Here is an 18,242-nt window from a genome sequence, read left to right as displayed (position 1 = left end):
CCCCTCCGGGTGCCCCCTCCGCCGGAAGGGGCCAGCGGGTGCCGGCTGCTCCTGGGGGATAACCCTGCTGGACAGCAGAACACAGGCTTTCTCTGAGATTAGAACAGGACGTTGGAATAACCTCCCCAAGGAAGTGTTGGATTCCCCAGCACTGGACACACTGAAGACTTGGCTGACCAGGGTGCTGGGCCATCGCATGTAAACAGGGTTTGTACTTAGAAAAGTTGGACCAGAAGATCCTTGAGGTCCCTTCCAACCTGGCATTTCTATGACGGTTTGTCTCCGGTTTTCCCAGGTGGATTTTGATGGGGCTGCCTTTAGGGACAACAGTCAGAAGTGGAGGTGTGAGGAACAGGAAGGCTCAAGGCTTCAGTGAGTCTTTCTTAGGCCACAGGGGAATCCAGGCAAGGAACCTCAGTGCCATCCTCAGGCTGGTTCTTGGCTTCTGAACCTGGTGAGTAAATAAATATGGACCTGCCCTTCACAGGGTAGAAACTTCTGCTTGAAAAAATTGGAATTACAAATCAGTAAGAAGTAATGCAGACAGTAGCAAGTTTTCCTATTCTTTTTATTTTAATTTTTTTTTTTTTAATACAAAATACAAGGAATCAGCCCTGTTACAAACCTCTACAGTGTTTCTTGCTTTTACTAAGAGTTAAAAGAAGTTCTCACTTCCAGAATTTTAATATTACTTTAACTCAAAGATCAGATACTGCTACATATCCATCATCAGGGTTCTCTTGAAGAATAGGGGTGCAGGCAGGACCACTCAAGAAGTAACAGAAGCAGAAGCTTTGACTGCTGGTTTATAATTGCTGGTGATGATGTGCAAGAAGACAGAAACTCAGATTATTTTATCAGGCTGACATCTAGAAAAAAACTAGTATTTCTCAACAAAACCTTCTGACCTTCTAATAATGCTGAGACAATTTTTTTTCCAGGCTTGAATCACACACCCAAATCACACAGCCACAACAGAACTATAGCACAATTAAAAAGCACAAGTGCAAGCCAAGAAGATGCCCAAACTGTATCTAATCAGAAACTGGGATATTGAAGATACTAGTTGGAAAGACTAGTCTAGAAGAGGTCCTGAGTAGTTACTACTCAGAGAACTTGGGTCTTGTACAGTCATTTCATTACTAGATATTGCTAAATCAAAACCTGCTTTGTTCTGTCTGCACTAGGATTGCTTTTATACTGCCTCCTGATTGCCAAAGATAAGCCTAGTGAAACAGCAGCAGTCCCTTTTCCTATGAAATCTGGACAGCTGTAGGTTTAAATAATAAAAAAAAAAGAATCGCTCATATCACTCATATTCAAGCAGTTTGTGTGTTTGAAGAGAACATGTTTTCACCTAGATTTAAAATGGGCAGAATGTGTATTTCCATGGAAAAGTGGTACCTTAATGACCCAGTCTGCCATGTCAGCACTGGGACTCCTGCAGGGCACTGGGACTCCTTTGGACAGCACGTGTGTTATGAGTCCCTGCAGAGGGGCAGAGCAAACCAGGCCTTTGATTTCCTGGGTACAGGCTTGGTTTGCTGAGGCAACAAACTAGCAAGAGGTAGTTCTTTATGTGTGTGCAAATGTAATAATAAGAAAAACTCCCAAATAATTTTATAGACTGCTTAGCCACAGAAGATGCTCAGTGGTGATTTGCTCAGTTCGCTCTTGTTCTTAACCACTGTCTTCTATTATCAAACAAGCAAACTATTACATTCATTTGCTTGGTAGATATTTTGTTACATCCCTTCACTGTTTCAGAAAGCTGATGCTGTCTGCCAGTTGAAGTATTATTGTGGCAATTTTATCCTGTGGATAATTTAAATTTCATACAGCAGTCTGAGAAGCAAACAGCATCCTTAAGTCATGGCTACTCCTATCGAGTAAAGGCTAGATTTGGGACAGCAACCTGTACATGTGATCCTACTGCCAGTCTCCTACATTAATTAGTTCAGGATGTCCTGTGTAATGAGAATTCAGCTTTCTGGTTCTTCTTTGCTTTGTGAATATTGAAGTGGTTTCACAATTTTAAAATGAACTAACTCCACAGATCCTCCTGATTTGTTCGTACGTAAGCCAGAATACGAGTGACCAAGGAGCCTGCAAAAGCAAACACTGAAGTCAGAGGCACAAAACAGAAGTGACACAATAAATAAACTCACTAGATTAAACTGTGTTCTCTTAAAAATCATATTCTTAAATTCAGGTTTGTATTATGTCTTCATACAAAAATTGCAGTGTTGCATAAGGTTAGGGCTACCCAGTCCTTCGCACGACACCTAAAACATTTTTTTTTGCCAACCCATAAATATTAGACCTGAAATGTTTCGTACTTGGGGGCTACTTCAAGCTGAATGCTTTTCAAAACATTTTTTAAGGCTTTACTTCTCCTAAAATCTTAATGAGAAATTTGCACAGTTCTTGGATAAAATGTATGTCCTGCATGCATTTAGTTCAGATACTCGAAATTATTTTATTTATTTATATTTTTTTGCAACAGATCACTGTTTGGCAAAAGGCTGCCTTGAAAACACTGTTTCATGCTCCTCTGAAACACCCACTAAAGCTTCCCAGAATTACAAGCCTTTGGAAAATCTCAGTTGGTTTATGCTCCATGGAAATGTTTAGCTTAGTAGGAAACACACAACACCACTGAGCAACCGAGCAGAACCTTCCTATAATTCCTCTTACCAGAGGCTACAGCCACTGTTGTACTCAGTTAAATTAAAGAAGGGAGGAATTTGCCTTTGATCTTAGTGCTTAATCTGGTAAATTAAACAGTGTCAAGACCCTGAAGCCAGCTGGCAGCGTCTAGACGTAGCTGTACTGCTACATTCTTACAGACTTAAAAAAAAAAAAAAAAAGTGGTTGCATCTAAATTTGCTATTGGGAATTGTCCCTTGCCCAAACTAACAGTCTAGACAGCTGAGTTCCAGTTCCCAAGCTCCAGCTGCTGCTTGGCTTAATTGTGCAGATGTAGTTTTAATGGCCCAGCACTCTGCAGGAGAAAGCCACGAGCCTGAATAGAAGAGGGGCTGAAGTGAGGCCTGGGATGGAGCAGTAATAAAGCAATTCTGGGATCAGGAGAGAAGGAATGAAAGTAAGAGGGATGCAAAAGAAGGCCAGGACAAAGGAGAGTTTAGGAAGGGAGAAAGGAGGGAGCCTGAAACTGTAAAAAAAGCAAGGAAAATGGCTAGCAATTAAGCAGGACAGCATTTTCCAAATTAAAGAGATGCAAGAGGCAACACAGAGGAAGTAACATTACACCAGTTGTGTCATCCACTGCATTCAGCTGTGCAGTTAAATAAATCAAGCCTCCCAAAGAGTTTTGGAGAAGCCGTTGGCACAGAAAGAACTCCTTGCATTTCAATGCCACAGTTATCAGCTGTCTTGTAAAGACAGTTTAAAAGGCACTTACCATTCGCATCCACGTTGGTATAAAGCCTTTGTATAGAGACATAAACCCTTCACCCTGGACAGTTTGAATCAAGCAGTCCATGGAAGACTTATACAGCAGACCTCTGGCAATGTGCAAGCAGAAAAAATACTGTTAGGGTTACAAATATGCAATTTTTAAAAATCCCACCTTCCCTGAAAAAGAATCTGTATCAGATACATTTGTACAAGCCCGAGCTCTTTTTAAGCTCTCTGGAGTCTCATCAGAACTGAAATCCACTGAGTAACTGGGTATGCTTATGTGGCCCTCGCCACAAGCTCTCCTGAACAAGCAAACTTAAACAATAAACACGTCAGAAAGATGAACAGCAAATAGAGACCTAGCACTTCAGTCCTTGTGAAATCAATGAGACTCAGGGCTTCAATTTTCTACTGCAAAGTCAGTCCCTGTAGTGTCTGTACCTTCCCTGCTTATCTCTGGGCTGGTTCATTATCCGGGTTTTGACCACATCTGCAGGAGTTCCCAGAACAGCAGCTACCAGGCCAGAACAGCAACTGTCAAGAGCAACACATACTTAAAGAATAAACTAAGATTTATCACAACAATCTAATGATCGTGATTCTAGTTCCAGTTAAAAAAAAAATAAAAATCATAACTTAATATGAACTTGTTTTGGCAGGAGTTTTGCAAGTACTGCCCTTGCTCAGATGGCCTCCTAGCTCCAGCTTCCCTCACCTCTGTGTGCAGTTCTGAGGAAGGGATAAAGGACCCACAATAGGCAGTTTATGATATGGTTTATATAAAGCAGATTTCTTCATAATTTAAGGGAGTAAAATAGGTTGTTTTGCAGAGCTTATTCTTTTGCTCATTCTTATGGTTTGCTAAAATTAAAACTAGGTTAGGTAAAATGGTACTAATTCCAGAAAAGTGAAAGTTCCTGTGCTCTCACAGATGTGAGGTGTTTAAATGCATTAGCAAGGCACTTCTAGTGAGGGTTGGGAGGCCCCCTTGTTGTGCTCTGTCCAGTTCTGGATGCCCCAACACAGGAAAGACATGGAGCTGTTGGAGAAAGTCCAGAGGAGGCCATGAAGATGATCAGAGGGCTGGAGCAGCTCTGCTTGGGGGACAGGCTGAGAGAGTTGGGGTTGTTCAGCCTGGAATAAGCAAAGGCTCCAGGGAGGCCTTAGAGCACCTTCTAGTATCTGAAGGGGCTACAGAAGAGCTGGGGAGCAACTTTTTACAAGTGATAGGACTAGGGGGAATTGATTAAAACTGGAGGAGGAGAGATTTAGATGAGATATTAAGAAGAAATTCTTAAGTGTGAGTGTGGTGAGACACTGGCCCAGGTTGCCCAGGGAAGCTGTGGCTGCCCCATCCCTGGAAGTGTTCAAGGCCAGGTTGAATGGGGCTTGGAACAGCCTGGTCCTGTGGGAGCTGTCCCCAGCCATGCAGGGGGGGTTGGAACTAGGTGATCTTTGATGTCCCTTCCAACCCAAAACATTCTGTGATTCTATGATTTATAGCAGTGGCTGCATCCTTTGTCTTGTGTCTTTTGTACAACAGTGTCCTCTCAGGATAAAAAAGAAAAAAAGTTACAAAGATGCATTTTGTCAGCAGTGTCACAACCAAAGAAAGGGGCTTCTGTTGGCACAAAGAGATATATCAAGACAGTGAGGATGGAAATGCGCCATAGTGGAAAAGGGGTGGTTGAGGAATATAGCACCTGGCAACACTGTGAGTCACACTGTTGTCCACAAGCGGTGTGTTCAGAAGCAAAAAGTGTTTCACTGAGTCGTAAGTGGTCAGATCTGTAAAGAGAATTATGAGGAAAAGCAGCATTGTCAAGACAGCTCTGTCTGTATGTGGAAGGAGTGAGTGCCTCTTGGATCAGCTGAGCACTCAGGCAGCCCCTTTGTCTTGTAACCTTCAGTCTCTGCCTGAACTACACTGCAGGTGTACCTGTCTGCAGCTCCATCACTCCATGCATGGGCTGTAGACCTTGTTGATCTGGACACTGACCCATGGACTGTCTCTCTAGCTCAACCTTGGACCTTTCTTATCACCACTGATCTGCTGGCAATCACTGTGTCTGACTCTGGTAACCCTCACCAGACCTCATGCTGGCTCAGCTTCCCTCTTAGCCTCAGACCTGCCCTCCTCACCACATGCTTCCCTGAGGATATGGACCTCAGTGGAACCTGGCTGCCCTCACTGGCTCCTCCCTGCTCCCCTAGCTTGGGCACCAGGAAGCTGGGTCATGTCTGGCAAGGTCCTCGCTAAGCTGGCTATGGGACCCCTCAGCTCCCAGCTCACTGGTATTTTTAAGCAACTTGATTCCCACAGGAACAAAACACTCAAGGCAGACGTCACCTACAGTGATCTTCAAACAGACCCCCTGTGTATACAACCAACAGACAAGACCAGGGGAGCAACTGGACTCTCCTTAAAGCTTAGAGGCAGCCCTAAGCACTGCAGACCAAGTTATAAAATTTACCTCCCATGTTCACCAGAGCAGCTCTCTGGACATTGGGCACCCATCCAGCCCAAAGCCCCCGTATTCCTCCTTCAGATAGGATCTTCATAAATGCGTGGTGCACTCCTCGAAACCTGTAATCAGGATGCAGCTGCTAGGGAGAGAACCCAGCTATGGAGAAATCTTTGTATATTCCAGCACTTTGCTGCACCAGATCTTCACATAAGAAAGCCAATTTATACTTGTAAGGATCTGGCCCTCCTGACCCATTTTTTAATCCATATTTTGAGCCATTTTTTACTTTCATGACACAATATTTTACCAAACATACCAGTTGCCCTGGTAAACAGCCACCTGTGACAGGTGACCCATTGATCCCAAAGCTGGGTTGCAATGCTAAATGTAAAAGATACCAAAGGATGCCAGCAATTTTGAATGCAAAGAGCAGCATGTCCTGGTATCTGCTGGATGGTCTCCAGCCCTGCTGTCTGCAGGCAACACAGCCCTCCCTGTGCCTGTGCATCCTGCCTGAGCCATTTCCCCATCCTTTCTTTCAGCTTCCCTTCTTCAGAAAGGATCCTTCCCTCCCCCTGGCAGAGTGCTGGCATGGATGTGCTGCACATGTAGGATGGGTGCGGGTTTGTGGTCTCTGGAGCAATACATCTGAACAAGGAAGGCAAGTATGAATGGAGTAAGGAAGTCTTGGATTCCCCACCCTCTCTGCCTAGAGCCATCACATGCTTCCCAGGCACTGCTCTTCTCTCAAAAGGGCTCTGAGCAGCTGTGGAGAAGGGGTGGTAGAAGACAGAGAGAACTACACCCTGGGCAAAGAGTAAATCGTTAAGAGTTAAAGAAGAGTTAAAGTCCTTGAGAGGAACTTACCGTAATGGCTTTCCTTCTAGCTTCCTTTTTCCTTCCATCTGCATCTGCACCTTCACCAGATCAGTCGGGCTGGCAAAAAACTGTCCGATGGCACCTGCAGACATGCCTCCAACTACGGCTTTCCTGACAGACAGGGAAAAAAAACATGGTCCAAATTACACTGAAAATCCTTACAAATCACAGCGCTCAAGCTGAAGAGTTCAGCAGCATGACCCAGGTGAAAGAACAGCCAAAGTTAAGGTAATAATTGTGACAAATGCAGGTAGTTAAGGTAGACGGTCACACTTCTGTCAACTTTAAGAGAGAGTTAAAACTTATCTGGGGGAAAAAAATCAAGTTACTGTAGAATCACAGAATGGTTAAGATTGGGAAGGGACCTTAAAGATCATCAGGTTCCAACCACCCTCCTGTGAGCAGGGACACCTCACACCAGACCAGGCTGCACAAGGCTCATCCAACCTAGCCTTGAACACCTCTGGGGAGGGAGCAGCCACAACCTCCCTGGGCAACTTATTCCAGCACCTTCCATGGTGAAGAATTTCTTCCTGATGTCTAACCTAAATCTCCTCTCTTTCTGTCTAAAACCATTGCCCCTTGTCCTATCACTGCCCTCTCTAGTGAAAATCCCCTCACTTCTTTTCTGCAAAGCTCCAGAGGACATTTGACACATCCATCATACCTTTGGAAATACGTCCTCACCCTGTGTGGAGCAAACTAAGCTCTCAGATGACCTCAGAGCTGAGCAGGGCACAAGCTGCAAGTCCATCTTGGCTCAGCTGAACTTCTGGTTTGCACTACCCAGGCAGCTGTGGTCACACTTACTCATGCTGGTGTTGGGCTTGTGCAATTGCTCATGGCTTCTCCACCAGCCATCATGCATAGCTGCCCAGCCAGCCATGATTCACCTGCATTTCCCAACATGCCTCGACCCACGTGGAAATAAAAGAGCTGCCACTACACTGCAGACTTTGAGTCATGGTAAAGCCACCCTGCCTCCACTCTCATCCAGGCTGACTCCTGCCAGCCCAGGGCAGCTGCTTCTATCAATGCAGTTGATCATGTTTCTCCATCTCTTTAGCAGAGTATCCTGACTAGAGTAATCATTGTCCTAGTTAAGCCTCTGAGAAACTACTTTAAATATTTTTTACTCCTGTTTTCAGCTGAATGAAAGGATACTGCCCTGAAACTCAGATCAGAAAGGCTGTATCAGTGTCTAAACCCCTACTTTATATTTACTATCTTCAGGGAAGGCAAGCCATGAGGAAAAGACAGCTATTAGGGCTGCAGGTCTCCTACAGTAAGCACAATACCCAAACAGGCAAAAGCATAAATATGCAACATTACCAGAAAGGAAAGCTTTGGTCCTCAGACCTGCCAAGCACAGAGTCACGGAGATGTTCATAAGCGACCATCCGAACACCAGAGTACACTGTGGGAGACACAAGCAGGAGACGACTCTTGGGTCTGCCTTTTCTGGAGGTCATGCTGTGATGGAGAGGTCAAGAAACTGGTTGTAAAACACTCTGGGGCTTGCCTGGTTCAGCTGGTCACTGCTTTCACATAAGTGATCAAAATGGGGAAAGTGAGGGGGCTGCCTAGTAGCAATGCTACAGCCAGAAGTTTCATCAGAGGATCTCTCTGGCTGAGCCATGTGTCTGCCAGGAGGAAGCACAACTTATGCCAGCACGCTAGAGGCACAGCCCCATTACTTCCCTTTGAGCTGGTGTCAAGCACAAAACCTCCCACAAGGGCTTTTGAGGTTTGTTGCTGTCACCTTATTTCCAAGTAAAACATAGAAAGCTGTTACCTGTAGCCAAACCACTAATGCAGTTCTTCATCCTCACCCCTGCAACTTAAGCTTTTTTTTTTCCCAACCCATCTTCTCAAATAAAAGATATTAATTGTTCTGAGGACTCTTGAGTGCCTGCTTGTGCTGAACACCTTCCTGCAAAGATGATAGGGAAATTACGTTTTGCTTTCCCAGAAGCCAGATTAAGGCTGTGAAGGAATGGGCAAGAGAAGGAAGAGAGGATACTGGGTCAGAATCCTACATACTTCCAAGTGAGACTGCAGGGTAGTCTGAAGAAATCCTCACATACGTTTTTAAAGTACAAGAAAACGTGGCAAGCTCACACCAAAAGGCTGTTGGCCACTGGAGGCAGGACCCACGGTTGCCCTGTCAGGGGCAGATAGTCACCTATGTGGCGGTAGATGGCCGGGGTGGCTCCTTGCCAGAGCTTTGGGAAGCCCTCCTCCCGCAGGATTCCAGCCGCGGTGCGCAGCATCCCGCGGGGAGCAGCTGTCCTGCCAGCAGCCGCTCCGTGCCGACCAACCGCAGATTCACCTTGGACTTGCAGACGAGTTTTCGTGAGGTCCAGGGGAAACGTCACTGGAGAGAGAGAGCAGGCAAGAAACGTGACTATGGATGCAGCTGCAGGGAGACCTGCCACGCCGGCAAGGTCTGCACCCCAAGCCCAAGGGGGCTGTGCGAGCTCCATTAGGTGGCAGGGACTGGATGTGGGTGCAGGTGATTTGTGGAGAACAGGAGATTCACGTTCAGATCTGGTAAAAGTGACTCTGGGCATGAATAACCAAAAAGAGATTCCCATCAAACACCAAGTCTTTCTCCTATATTTCTTTCTGCACGTTCTCGTGCAACACGTACTTTACATGAGACTGTAGATCAAAAATCCTGTTTCAGTTACTCCTCCTGAAGGTAGATCAGGCAAATCTCTTCTTGAGTATGTGGCTTCTCGAGTTCTGCCCAGCATGGTGGCAGCACACATCACAGTCAGGAAAAACCCCACATTGGCCATCGTAATGCAGACAACCATGCAAAGTCCAATGAACCATCCTAAAACGTGCTGCTTGGCTGATCATAGAACCATAGAATAGTTTGAGTTGGAAGGGACCTTAAAGATCATCACAAAAATCAATTTAGCCAGTTAGCTCTCTCACTGGAGTAACTGGTGGCCAGAGAAGGTGGTCCAACTCAATCTCACCTTCCCAAGATTGCTCCTGAAACAGTGTGGATGATTTTTTACAGCCCCTGATTTCAGTTCCAGGCCAGAGGTGTCTCGCTGGGTGATGGACCTTCCTAGCCTGTCTCAGGCAGTAGGTTCCCAGGAGCAGGGGTTGTCTGGGGTTCAACACCTCTGTGACACACCAGCTACAGGGTCCTTCCAGAGCAGGACCCATAGGTGCTAGGATAATGCAGTCAAAGCCTCAGTAGGGTAGTCTATTTGTGCATTACGTTGGGTCTTCATGTTTAAAGAGAAGCAAAGATTGAAAAATTACAAATCATTAGTGCGATGCAACTGAATTGCCTGTAAAGAGTTAGAAGTTATATAAAATATGCTGAGAAGTATTTAAAATAATTTACTGATCACGAAGCAGTGCTATGGAGATGTCAGGGTGATGCTTTCCTGCATTGCAGCAGGCAGTTTACTTCATTTTTACAGACATCTCCACCAGAACCAGAAACATAAGATTCATTTTTTCTTTGATCTACCTGCATTATGTAAAGCAAATTATTGAAGAACTCAGCCCCTTGCTACTAATTTAGGCAACAGATCATCCTGCCTCTTCAGTTTGCTTCCAGAAACCCAGTGAGTGCAAAAACTGGAGTTAGTCGCAACTGTTGTGACTGCAGCCCTTCAGTCTTGGAGGCAAAGATTTCAACCTCAAAAATGTCCTCCTCCTGCCACAGTCAGGTGGCATTAAACACAAGGCTTAAATCACTGAAAAGTCACGACAAGCAGAGTGGAACGAATGGATTTGCTGGAGCAGAAAAGCTGGAGCAACACTAAGGAACGAGGCATCCAGGAACTGAAGTTCCCCCTCCCCTGCCCCCCATAAGTAAATCGTGACCCCTTTTCCCTCGGATAATCCCAGCAAGTTGTACCTAGTTCTGCCACTGCGGCTGCACAGGCTGACAGAGCGAATTTGCTGGCTCGAGGCCATCTCTCTGGAAGAGGTAAGCTCTTCTCTTCTTCTGCAGCTGACATCTAGCGTCAAACATGAAATAAAGCCAGCCAGCCACCCTGGAGGGTCTGGAGGAAAAGCCCTAGCTCAGCTCAGTTCTGAGGCCCTTAGGAGACGAACGGCTGAAGGTCATGTTTCCCCAGCGCCAGCACCAGGAATCGCAGCAGCCTCCTGCGGAGCTGCAGGGTCCTTGTGCAGTGACACAAGGGAGTCCTGCACAACAGGCTCCTGGGAAATGTAGTCTGTCACCAGGGCTCCCCTCTGCCAGAAAACCAGCAGCACAGGGACAGGGACAGGGACACTGCACGGTTTTGCCAGTTACCTACAGAAACAGGAAAAAAAAAAATCATTAACAAGACCTCAAGATGATAAGAGCACAAGTGGGGGCTGTTTGCTTCATGGGGTATATGGGCATTCCCAATGCCTTGGGAGCCCCAGACTGTGTTCCTGTGCCAAATGGCAGCACCAGGCACCCAAGATGGATGAATTGAACCAGATCTGGTTTAACAGAAGCTGCATTAGGAACAGCTCCATGCTGAGCTGAAAAACTAACTTCCCAGTGCTTGTAACAGTTGGCATCTCCTGGGGATTCGGCACAGAGCAGTGCAGTTTGAGGAAGAAGCACACGAATCTGGGAAGACAGAAGCCAAACTCTGCTAAGAACTCCACATATTAAAAGTTTAAAGCTTTTCCTAGCTGATTGCTGAAGCCCTCTTAATTGTGTGCCAGTCCCAATTTTTCCTAAATTTATGCAGGCATATTTAGGTTCTTGTCATGGAAAACGGAGTGAGGCATGTGCTGTTGAAGAGAATCTTTTCATTTATCATGAAGGCTTAGCTGAATCACTAAGTTAATCATTAGCCATTAATCACTAATCCTCATGCTGGAGATCTGAGGATTTTTTAGGTCACAAAAACTTATCCCTGAACAACTCCTTCTACCCCTGTCTGACCAGCTGACATTTCGGTGTGTGGTTCCATTACAATGTGTCAGGCAAATGGGGAGATGGCTGCAGGTGAAATACTCATCTAAAGTGAGATGAAGTTCTCTTGTCCGTTGGCAGTAATGAGTTTGAAATTGGATCCTCCTTTGAGTTAGAATTTGGTAGAACTCATGCAGTAATGGGGACAAACCACTGACAAAACCCTGATTAAAATAGCAAGAAGGCATTTGCAGTTTAATGCAAACATGTCTGGCTGCACTGAGGGCACAAGCAGTTCAGAGCCTTACTCCAGGCAGTTAATGCAATCTGCTGTTAGTGCTTTTGTGCCTCCCTCCATAGCTATTTTCTGGGCTCAGATCAGCATGTGCCACTATGCATCAGCCTGGATATCAGTGATTCGTAGTTTAGGTTACAGAGGACCTGTAGAGGTCATCTAGTACAGGCCTCTGCTCAGAGCAAGGATGGCTTCAGAGTTACATTAGGTTGCTCAGGGCCTTGTTTGGTCACTTCCTCAAAACCTCCAAGGATGGGGATTTCAAAACTGTAGCCTGCTCCAGTGCTTAACCACTCTGTGAACATTTTTTTCATCATATTCAGTCAGAATTTCCCAACTTTTATCTCATGTCCATTGCCTCTCATCTCTTAGATGTACACCTCTGGGGACAGTCTCACTCTGTCTTCTCTATAACCATTCTTTAGGGGATAGAAGACAACCACTAGATCCTTAAAATAAACCCCATGGCATTGTGGCATCCTATGGAGAGACTATCTATCTGTGGTCATTTTTCATCAGGGGAAATCAGTTCTGTTTTAAACTAGACTGATATGGGGATGGTGGTGAGGAAGAATTTTCACTTCCCACAGTATATTGGAAATGAGCCTGACCTGGAGGGAGAGGCTTGCATGGACATCTCTGTGATTTGTGGAACAGTGAAGGGCCAGTGCTTATGGAGGCCCATCAGACAGCTGGAGTTTATAAGCCCTCAAATCCTAAGGGAAGCAGCTCCAGCAGAGAGGACCGTTCCTAATTATTTCACTTTTCAGTGAGACATTCTTTTCCGGTTTCTGTCCAAACCCAGGCTGACCAAAGGCTGCCTATGCATGGAGAGGGCATGGAGCTCAGATGTGATGGAAACACAACAGCGAGGTCTGGGAGGCCTGTGTGCTGCCAGAAAAAGGCAGCCAAACTGCCCCAGTCCTATATACACAAGGATAAGTTCAAGCAGAGGCCAGGTCCCCTTTTACTCAGACAAGAGTACTGCACTGAACAGAAGAGGGGGATCACCTCCCTTGTCCTGCTAGCAAATACTTTTCCTAATACAGCCCAGGGTGCTATTGAGTGCAAAGGCACATTTCTGATCCATGTTCAACTTGTTGCCCACCAGGACCCCAGATCTGCTAAGCTGGGTGGCTCCCAGCCTGTACTGGTACACGGGGTTGTTCCTCCCCAGCGGCATTTCTCTTCGCTGAATTTCATTAAGTTCCTCTTTGCCCATTTCTCCAGCCTACTCAGATTCTTCTGAATGGCAGTACAGTCATCTGGTCTATCAACTACTCCTCCTGGTTTTGTATTGTCTTCAGACTTGCTGAAGCTGTGCAGGGCTGGGCTGTGAGTGCTTCCTAGGTTTTGCAATACTTAATGAACTCTGTACATAATTTTGGAGTGCCAGTTCCACACACGCAATGAAAACAATCTGACCTGTCTGAAATCTTGTCTTCTGACATTGCAGTGATATTACAGGAGCCATCAGCAGGTTTTGAATCGTCAGTTCATCCTCCAAAGCCTTTATCTGCTCCTCAGACCCTGGACACACATTTAGCTGTTAATGAGATGATCTCTGTCAGGTGGGTGATACCTTTCCTGAGGCTTACTGTTCCAGGTGATGTCTGCAGGACTTTCTTGCCATCTGCCTTGCTGAAAGCTACACGTCTGCAAATCACAGCCTCTCTGCTTTGTGTTCTGATGTTGCCAAATCGTAATTTGTTGTGTTTTTTTTTTAAGAGAAGAAAGCAATGACCTACTTTGCCACCGCCTCCCTGGCTGCTTAGTTTGTATAACTCAACGATTTGTCACAGCAACATTAAAGTTTGCAAGCAGTGGACTTGGTCCTCATCCCAGAACAGGAGTGAATTGGCTCTGTCTTTCCCAAAACAAGGACGTGTCCTCTGGGGTGCCTGGTGCTTTGACATCTTGTCTCCATGACAGTGGTCAGCTGGCAAGACTGATAAAGAGGCCCTATTCACTGACCGGGTTAATTCCGGCCAGCGGGTGGGCTGGGAGCCGGGGCAGGCAGAGCAGCTGCTGCAGCAGGCAGCAAAGAGGCAAAATGGCTTTGGCTCTCCTCTTGGCAGCAATCCTGGGACTTCTTATTGTCAAGGCTGTTTTGTTTCAGCTGAGAAACTCGAGCTCCCCGCCTTGCATCAGGAGCTGGATCCCATGGTTTGGAGCTGCGTTTCAGTTCGGGAAAGCTCCTCTGGAGTTTATAGAGGAAGCCAGAAGGAAGGTAATGGCTGTGGTGGTGTGCTTGGTCTGTGTGTGAGCTCAGGGTGACTGCCTGCAAGGGGAAAGGTGGGGAGAAACTTCTGCATTAAGCTTCTCCCTTTCCTGTCACTTTTTATAATATCAGGAGCTGGTGAAGGACTGATTTTTGTAGCAGTAACAGTGCTAGGTTGTGGATCCCATCCAGGCATGATCTCTGTGGTGTGATTATCCTGTTTGGACCAGCACATTTACTGTTTTGCATTTGCAGTCTTGCTACATGTTAATCTTGGTTTTAGATAATGTGGAAAGCCCTGTGCCAGCTGCTGGGACCCAGAGACTATTTGCTTACCTAAAGTTAGGTGACGTGTCTGAGTACCAGCTGGTGTCCCTCAACATTTCAGAGAGACACATATGCTTGGCAGGGAACTTTTTCCATCCTAAAAAGCTTACCAAAGATGGGTGTGAAAATTTACTCTTTGGATTTGCCTTTCTTTATGTCCATCTGATAAAGACAGCCTACATGGTTAATTTAGATTAGATGCTTAATTTCTAGGCAGCTAATGCTAACTGGCATAAAATTCATTTTCCCATTTTCATTCAGTGATGTTATCACCTGCTACTGCAATATGGTCAGCCTCAGGTGTTTGATACTGAAGGATCACACCACCCACTATGTGCAAAAACTAGCTAAAATTGAAACTGCTGTAACATCCCAAAACTTGAAAACAAAGATTAATAAATACTGAAAGTTTAAAAATTGCTTTCTCTTTTTTAACTATTAGATTTCATATCTGTAAGTACTTCTTTGCAGCCAAGGTTGTTACAAACTTGTAGTGTCAAATGAAAGCAGAGCTTCAAGTATAATCAGCTGAAGTATGAGGTGTGAGAGCATCAGGAACTGTCAGTCTTCTATTAAGCACATTGGGTGCACCACAGGGTAAGCTCATGTGTATGGTCTGGAGTTCCTTGGCTTTTTTGAGCTTAACAAGGTAGTTTTAACTTTGTATTACCATGTCTTTCCTGTATCTTACATCTATGCATACTATGATCAGTTATTTGTTCATTTATCTTAGGGCAGAAATGTGAGACTGGAAGAAAATTCATTCCAGTCCATTCTCCTTCTATTTCAGAAACCATGGCATATAATTCTTTAAATAAACTGATTAAGCCTCACTAAGAAAAACCTCTAACCATAATGTTTTTTGACTCTTCTGATACAAGGCTGTTAGGCACCCTCCTTGTTCTAGTGAAAACATATCCTGGTGGCAACCAGAGTAAAGCAGTGTCCTGGTTTGAGCCTGGATAAATCACCCCACCTAAGAAATATGCTAAAGATGCTTCATTTCCTGATTTTTATTTTTTTTATGCCTGAATCTGACAGCCAGTAGATATTGCATATTTGTTTGTTAGCTAAGAGTATCTACAAATATCAGTGATCTTTTTCATAGTGTAGGAATTCAGGCAAGAATACTTATTGTTGAAAGTTTTGAGGGGACTCTAGGATATTAGATTAAGGGAAAGTTAAAGAGTTATGGTATCAAAAAGCTTCCCTGATTATAAGTCTCAACAAACTCTATCTACTCTGCTCAAAGCTTGTTAGCTATTTTGTTATTAATCTTTAAACAGCTGTACAAGAAAGAAATTGTTGGTATTAGCAGAACTTTTAAACTAGAAAATGGAAAAAACCCAAACAATTAAAAATATGCAGGAACAGTGAGTTTTTATTAAAAGAACATAAATTGAAATAGGATTATGGAGTTTTACAACATGGGTACTTTGCTATTGCAGCCAAGGGATGTGGTAGAGAATCTATCACTTCTGTTCTTTAAATCCAGGTAGGTTGTGTTGTTTGAACTCTAATGTGATTAAAATATAAAATATTAATCTCAGACAAGAAATCTCTTCTACAAGAGGTCAGGCAGGCCACTGCCATGTTCCCTTTTTGGTCTGTAAGTCTATAAATTTTGATCTGATTAATGTTCATCTTTGTGTACTTCTGAACTAAGGTGAAGAGAGAGCGGGAAGGATCAGGTCCTCCCGCCTGATCTCTTGGCAGTACTGAAGTCCTGTTGGGGCTCCTCACAAACATGTTAACGATGCATAACATAAAATCTTTGTTTGTTCCAGCATGGGCCTGTGTTCACAATATTTGCTCTGGGAAAACGATTTACTTTTGTGACTGAGGAGGAAGGAGCTGAAGCATTTTTTAAATCTAAAGACTTAAATTTTGAACAGGCAGTACAACAAGCTGTCGAAAATGCAGGTAAATGAGACCTACCTCTTTGTTAATGGAAATCAAATCTGGTTACCCAGGAACTTTTATCCCAATTCAAAGCCCATAGCCTTTTTCATCATGTCTTAAATGCTTATCTTAACCCATGACCATGTTACAAAATGGAGGGAAAATGAAATTCCCTTATGTAGATCTAGCACTGTCAACCTGCTAAGGGATTTGGATTCAGTCTCAAGGGATCAAGGTTTCTGATCCAGGCACTGTTATGATGATGTTTCATCATCAAACAACCCCAGTTTCAGATCAGGTGCTTTTCTGCAGCTAAACACTCCACCTATATCTACCAGGGTTGGAGCAATAATGTATTGACTTATCACTTAATTTGAAAATTAGCTTGTGGCAGTAATTAGTTGTTACCCTGTTGTACAACAGTCATCAGAAAGGGATGCAGTGTATATCCCATCTGCTGTGGCATGCTCCATCAGCTCATGTGCTTATATCCACATGGAATCACACAGGTAGGGCTTCTCTGAGTAGTTTGGCAATTTGGGACTGTGAAATGAGAGAGAAGCAAGTTGGCAGAAAGATTAAATCACAGAAACCCTGTGGCTGGAAGGCACCACTGGAGATCACCTAGTCCAAGGCCCTGCCCAGAGCAGTGTCAGCAACAGCAGGTTGCTCAGGGCTGTGTCCAGTTGGGTTTTGAGTATCTCCAAGGATGGACACTCCTCAACCTATCTGGACAACCTGTCCCTGTGTTTACCATCCTTACAATAAAGAATTTCCTAGGTCTCAGTATTCCCATTTTTGCCCATTGCCTCCTGTCCTGAGAAGAACCTTCCCCCATCTTCTTTACTCCCACCACCAGGTATTTAACCACACTAATGAGATCCCCCTGAGCCTTCTCTTCTCTGGGCTGAACAGTTCCAGCCCTCTCAGCCTCTCCTGGTATGATTGAGAGAATCTACTACAGCAGGAAGACCCAAACTGTTTTATCTTGGATTGTTATTTTTCATTTCAGTTGGCTTTATGGAGCGCATGCTCATCTCTCTACATCCACAGGGAAGCTGAGGGGAAACCTCTGGAATGTTGATTCTGGCACTGAAGCTTCATGAGGCAGGATGTTGTTACACAGACTGGTAGAAACAAAAGGCCCACTAAAATCCTTACAGAGTTAGAAGGAAGCTTTCTGGGAATTTCACTGTAGGAAATAAGGGTTAAGGCATTTAAATTAGAGTCACACGTTACGTGTAAAACTTTTCACTCAATCTTTCAGTGAAAATCTACTTCAACTTTCTATAATGTGTTTGTTTCTTCTTGTATTTAGTTTCTGTCCCTGCAGAAGCATTTTTTCAGAACCATGACAACCTCTACAGCATGATGAAGGGAAAAATGGGGCCTTCTAATCTGCACATGTTCACAGGCACATTGTGTAAGGAACTACAGGAGCACATGGCACATCTGGGCACGGAAGGCACAGGAGACCTCAATGACCTGGTAAGGTAAGGCAGTTTTGCAGCACAACTCTAAGGCATGAGTATCCTATATGGGAGCAGAGGTGTTACTGTAAAGCAGGTGCAGCTCAGGCTCCCAAGTGTTAGAAGAGCTGTGTCAGGATACTCATCACTGCTTCACAGTTTAAGGTGGCTTACAGAGTGGATTAAGTTTCATCTAAAGGTGTTTCTTCCAGCTAGGAGAAATTTATGAATTACCTATTTGGGGGAAAGAAAAAAAATAAATGACAGCATCTTCCATCAAATCCTGTTTCCTAAAAGATGAGGTCAAAGCTTGACATGTTTATAAAGAACTTATGAACAGACAAAATGCTGAATCTTCAGCAGG

General features: G+C 44.6%; 3 protein-coding genes across 3 annotated transcripts in view; 1 reads left to right on the top strand and 2 right to left on the bottom strand.

The window, feature by feature from the left end:
* Window positions 1-193, bottom strand: part of TDRD6 (tudor domain containing 6) — a 10,231-nt gene extending 10,038 nt beyond the window's left edge. The window contains exon 1 of the mRNA XM_010004915.1: window positions 178-193. Coding sequence (XP_010003217.1) covers window positions 178-193 — 16 coding nt within the window. The remainder of the gene's footprint in view (window positions 1-177) is intronic.
* Window positions 194-1,967: 1,774 nt separating this feature from the next.
* SLC25A27 (solute carrier family 25, member 27) lies at window positions 1,968-10,765 on the bottom strand. Its single transcript, XM_010004898.1, has 9 exons — window positions 10,663-10,765; window positions 8,956-9,147; window positions 8,103-8,187; window positions 6,759-6,881; window positions 5,898-6,010; window positions 5,127-5,211; window positions 3,865-3,957; window positions 3,425-3,527; window positions 1,968-2,106 (listed from the first exon to the last, which is right to left on the bottom strand). The coding sequence occupies exons 1-9, from the start codon at window positions 10,763-10,765 to the stop codon at window positions 2,035-2,037; spliced, it is 969 nt and encodes a 322-aa protein (XP_010003200.1). The 3' UTR covers window positions 1,968-2,034.
* Window positions 10,766-14,012: 3,247 nt separating this feature from the next.
* LOC104395210 (24-hydroxycholesterol 7-alpha-hydroxylase) overlaps window positions 14,013-18,242 on the top strand; it is a 19,914-nt gene continuing 15,684 nt past the window's right edge. Inside the window, exons 1-3 of the mRNA XM_010004897.1 lie at window positions 14,013-14,189; window positions 16,295-16,430; window positions 17,728-17,902. Of these exons, the coding sequence (XP_010003199.1) occupies window positions 14,013-14,189; window positions 16,295-16,430; window positions 17,728-17,902 (488 nt within the window). The remainder of the gene's footprint in view (window positions 14,190-16,294; window positions 16,431-17,727; window positions 17,903-18,242) is intronic.

This window comes from Chaetura pelagica, unplaced genomic scaffold (genome assembly GCF_000747805.2).
Source record: "Chaetura pelagica isolate M959 unplaced genomic scaffold, ChaPel_1.0 scaffold99, whole genome shotgun sequence".
Taxonomy (NCBI): domain Eukaryota; kingdom Metazoa; phylum Chordata; class Aves; order Apodiformes; family Apodidae; genus Chaetura; species Chaetura pelagica.
The sequence above is the reverse complement of the archived record's forward strand: the minus strand, read 5'-3'. Positions and strand labels throughout refer to the sequence as shown.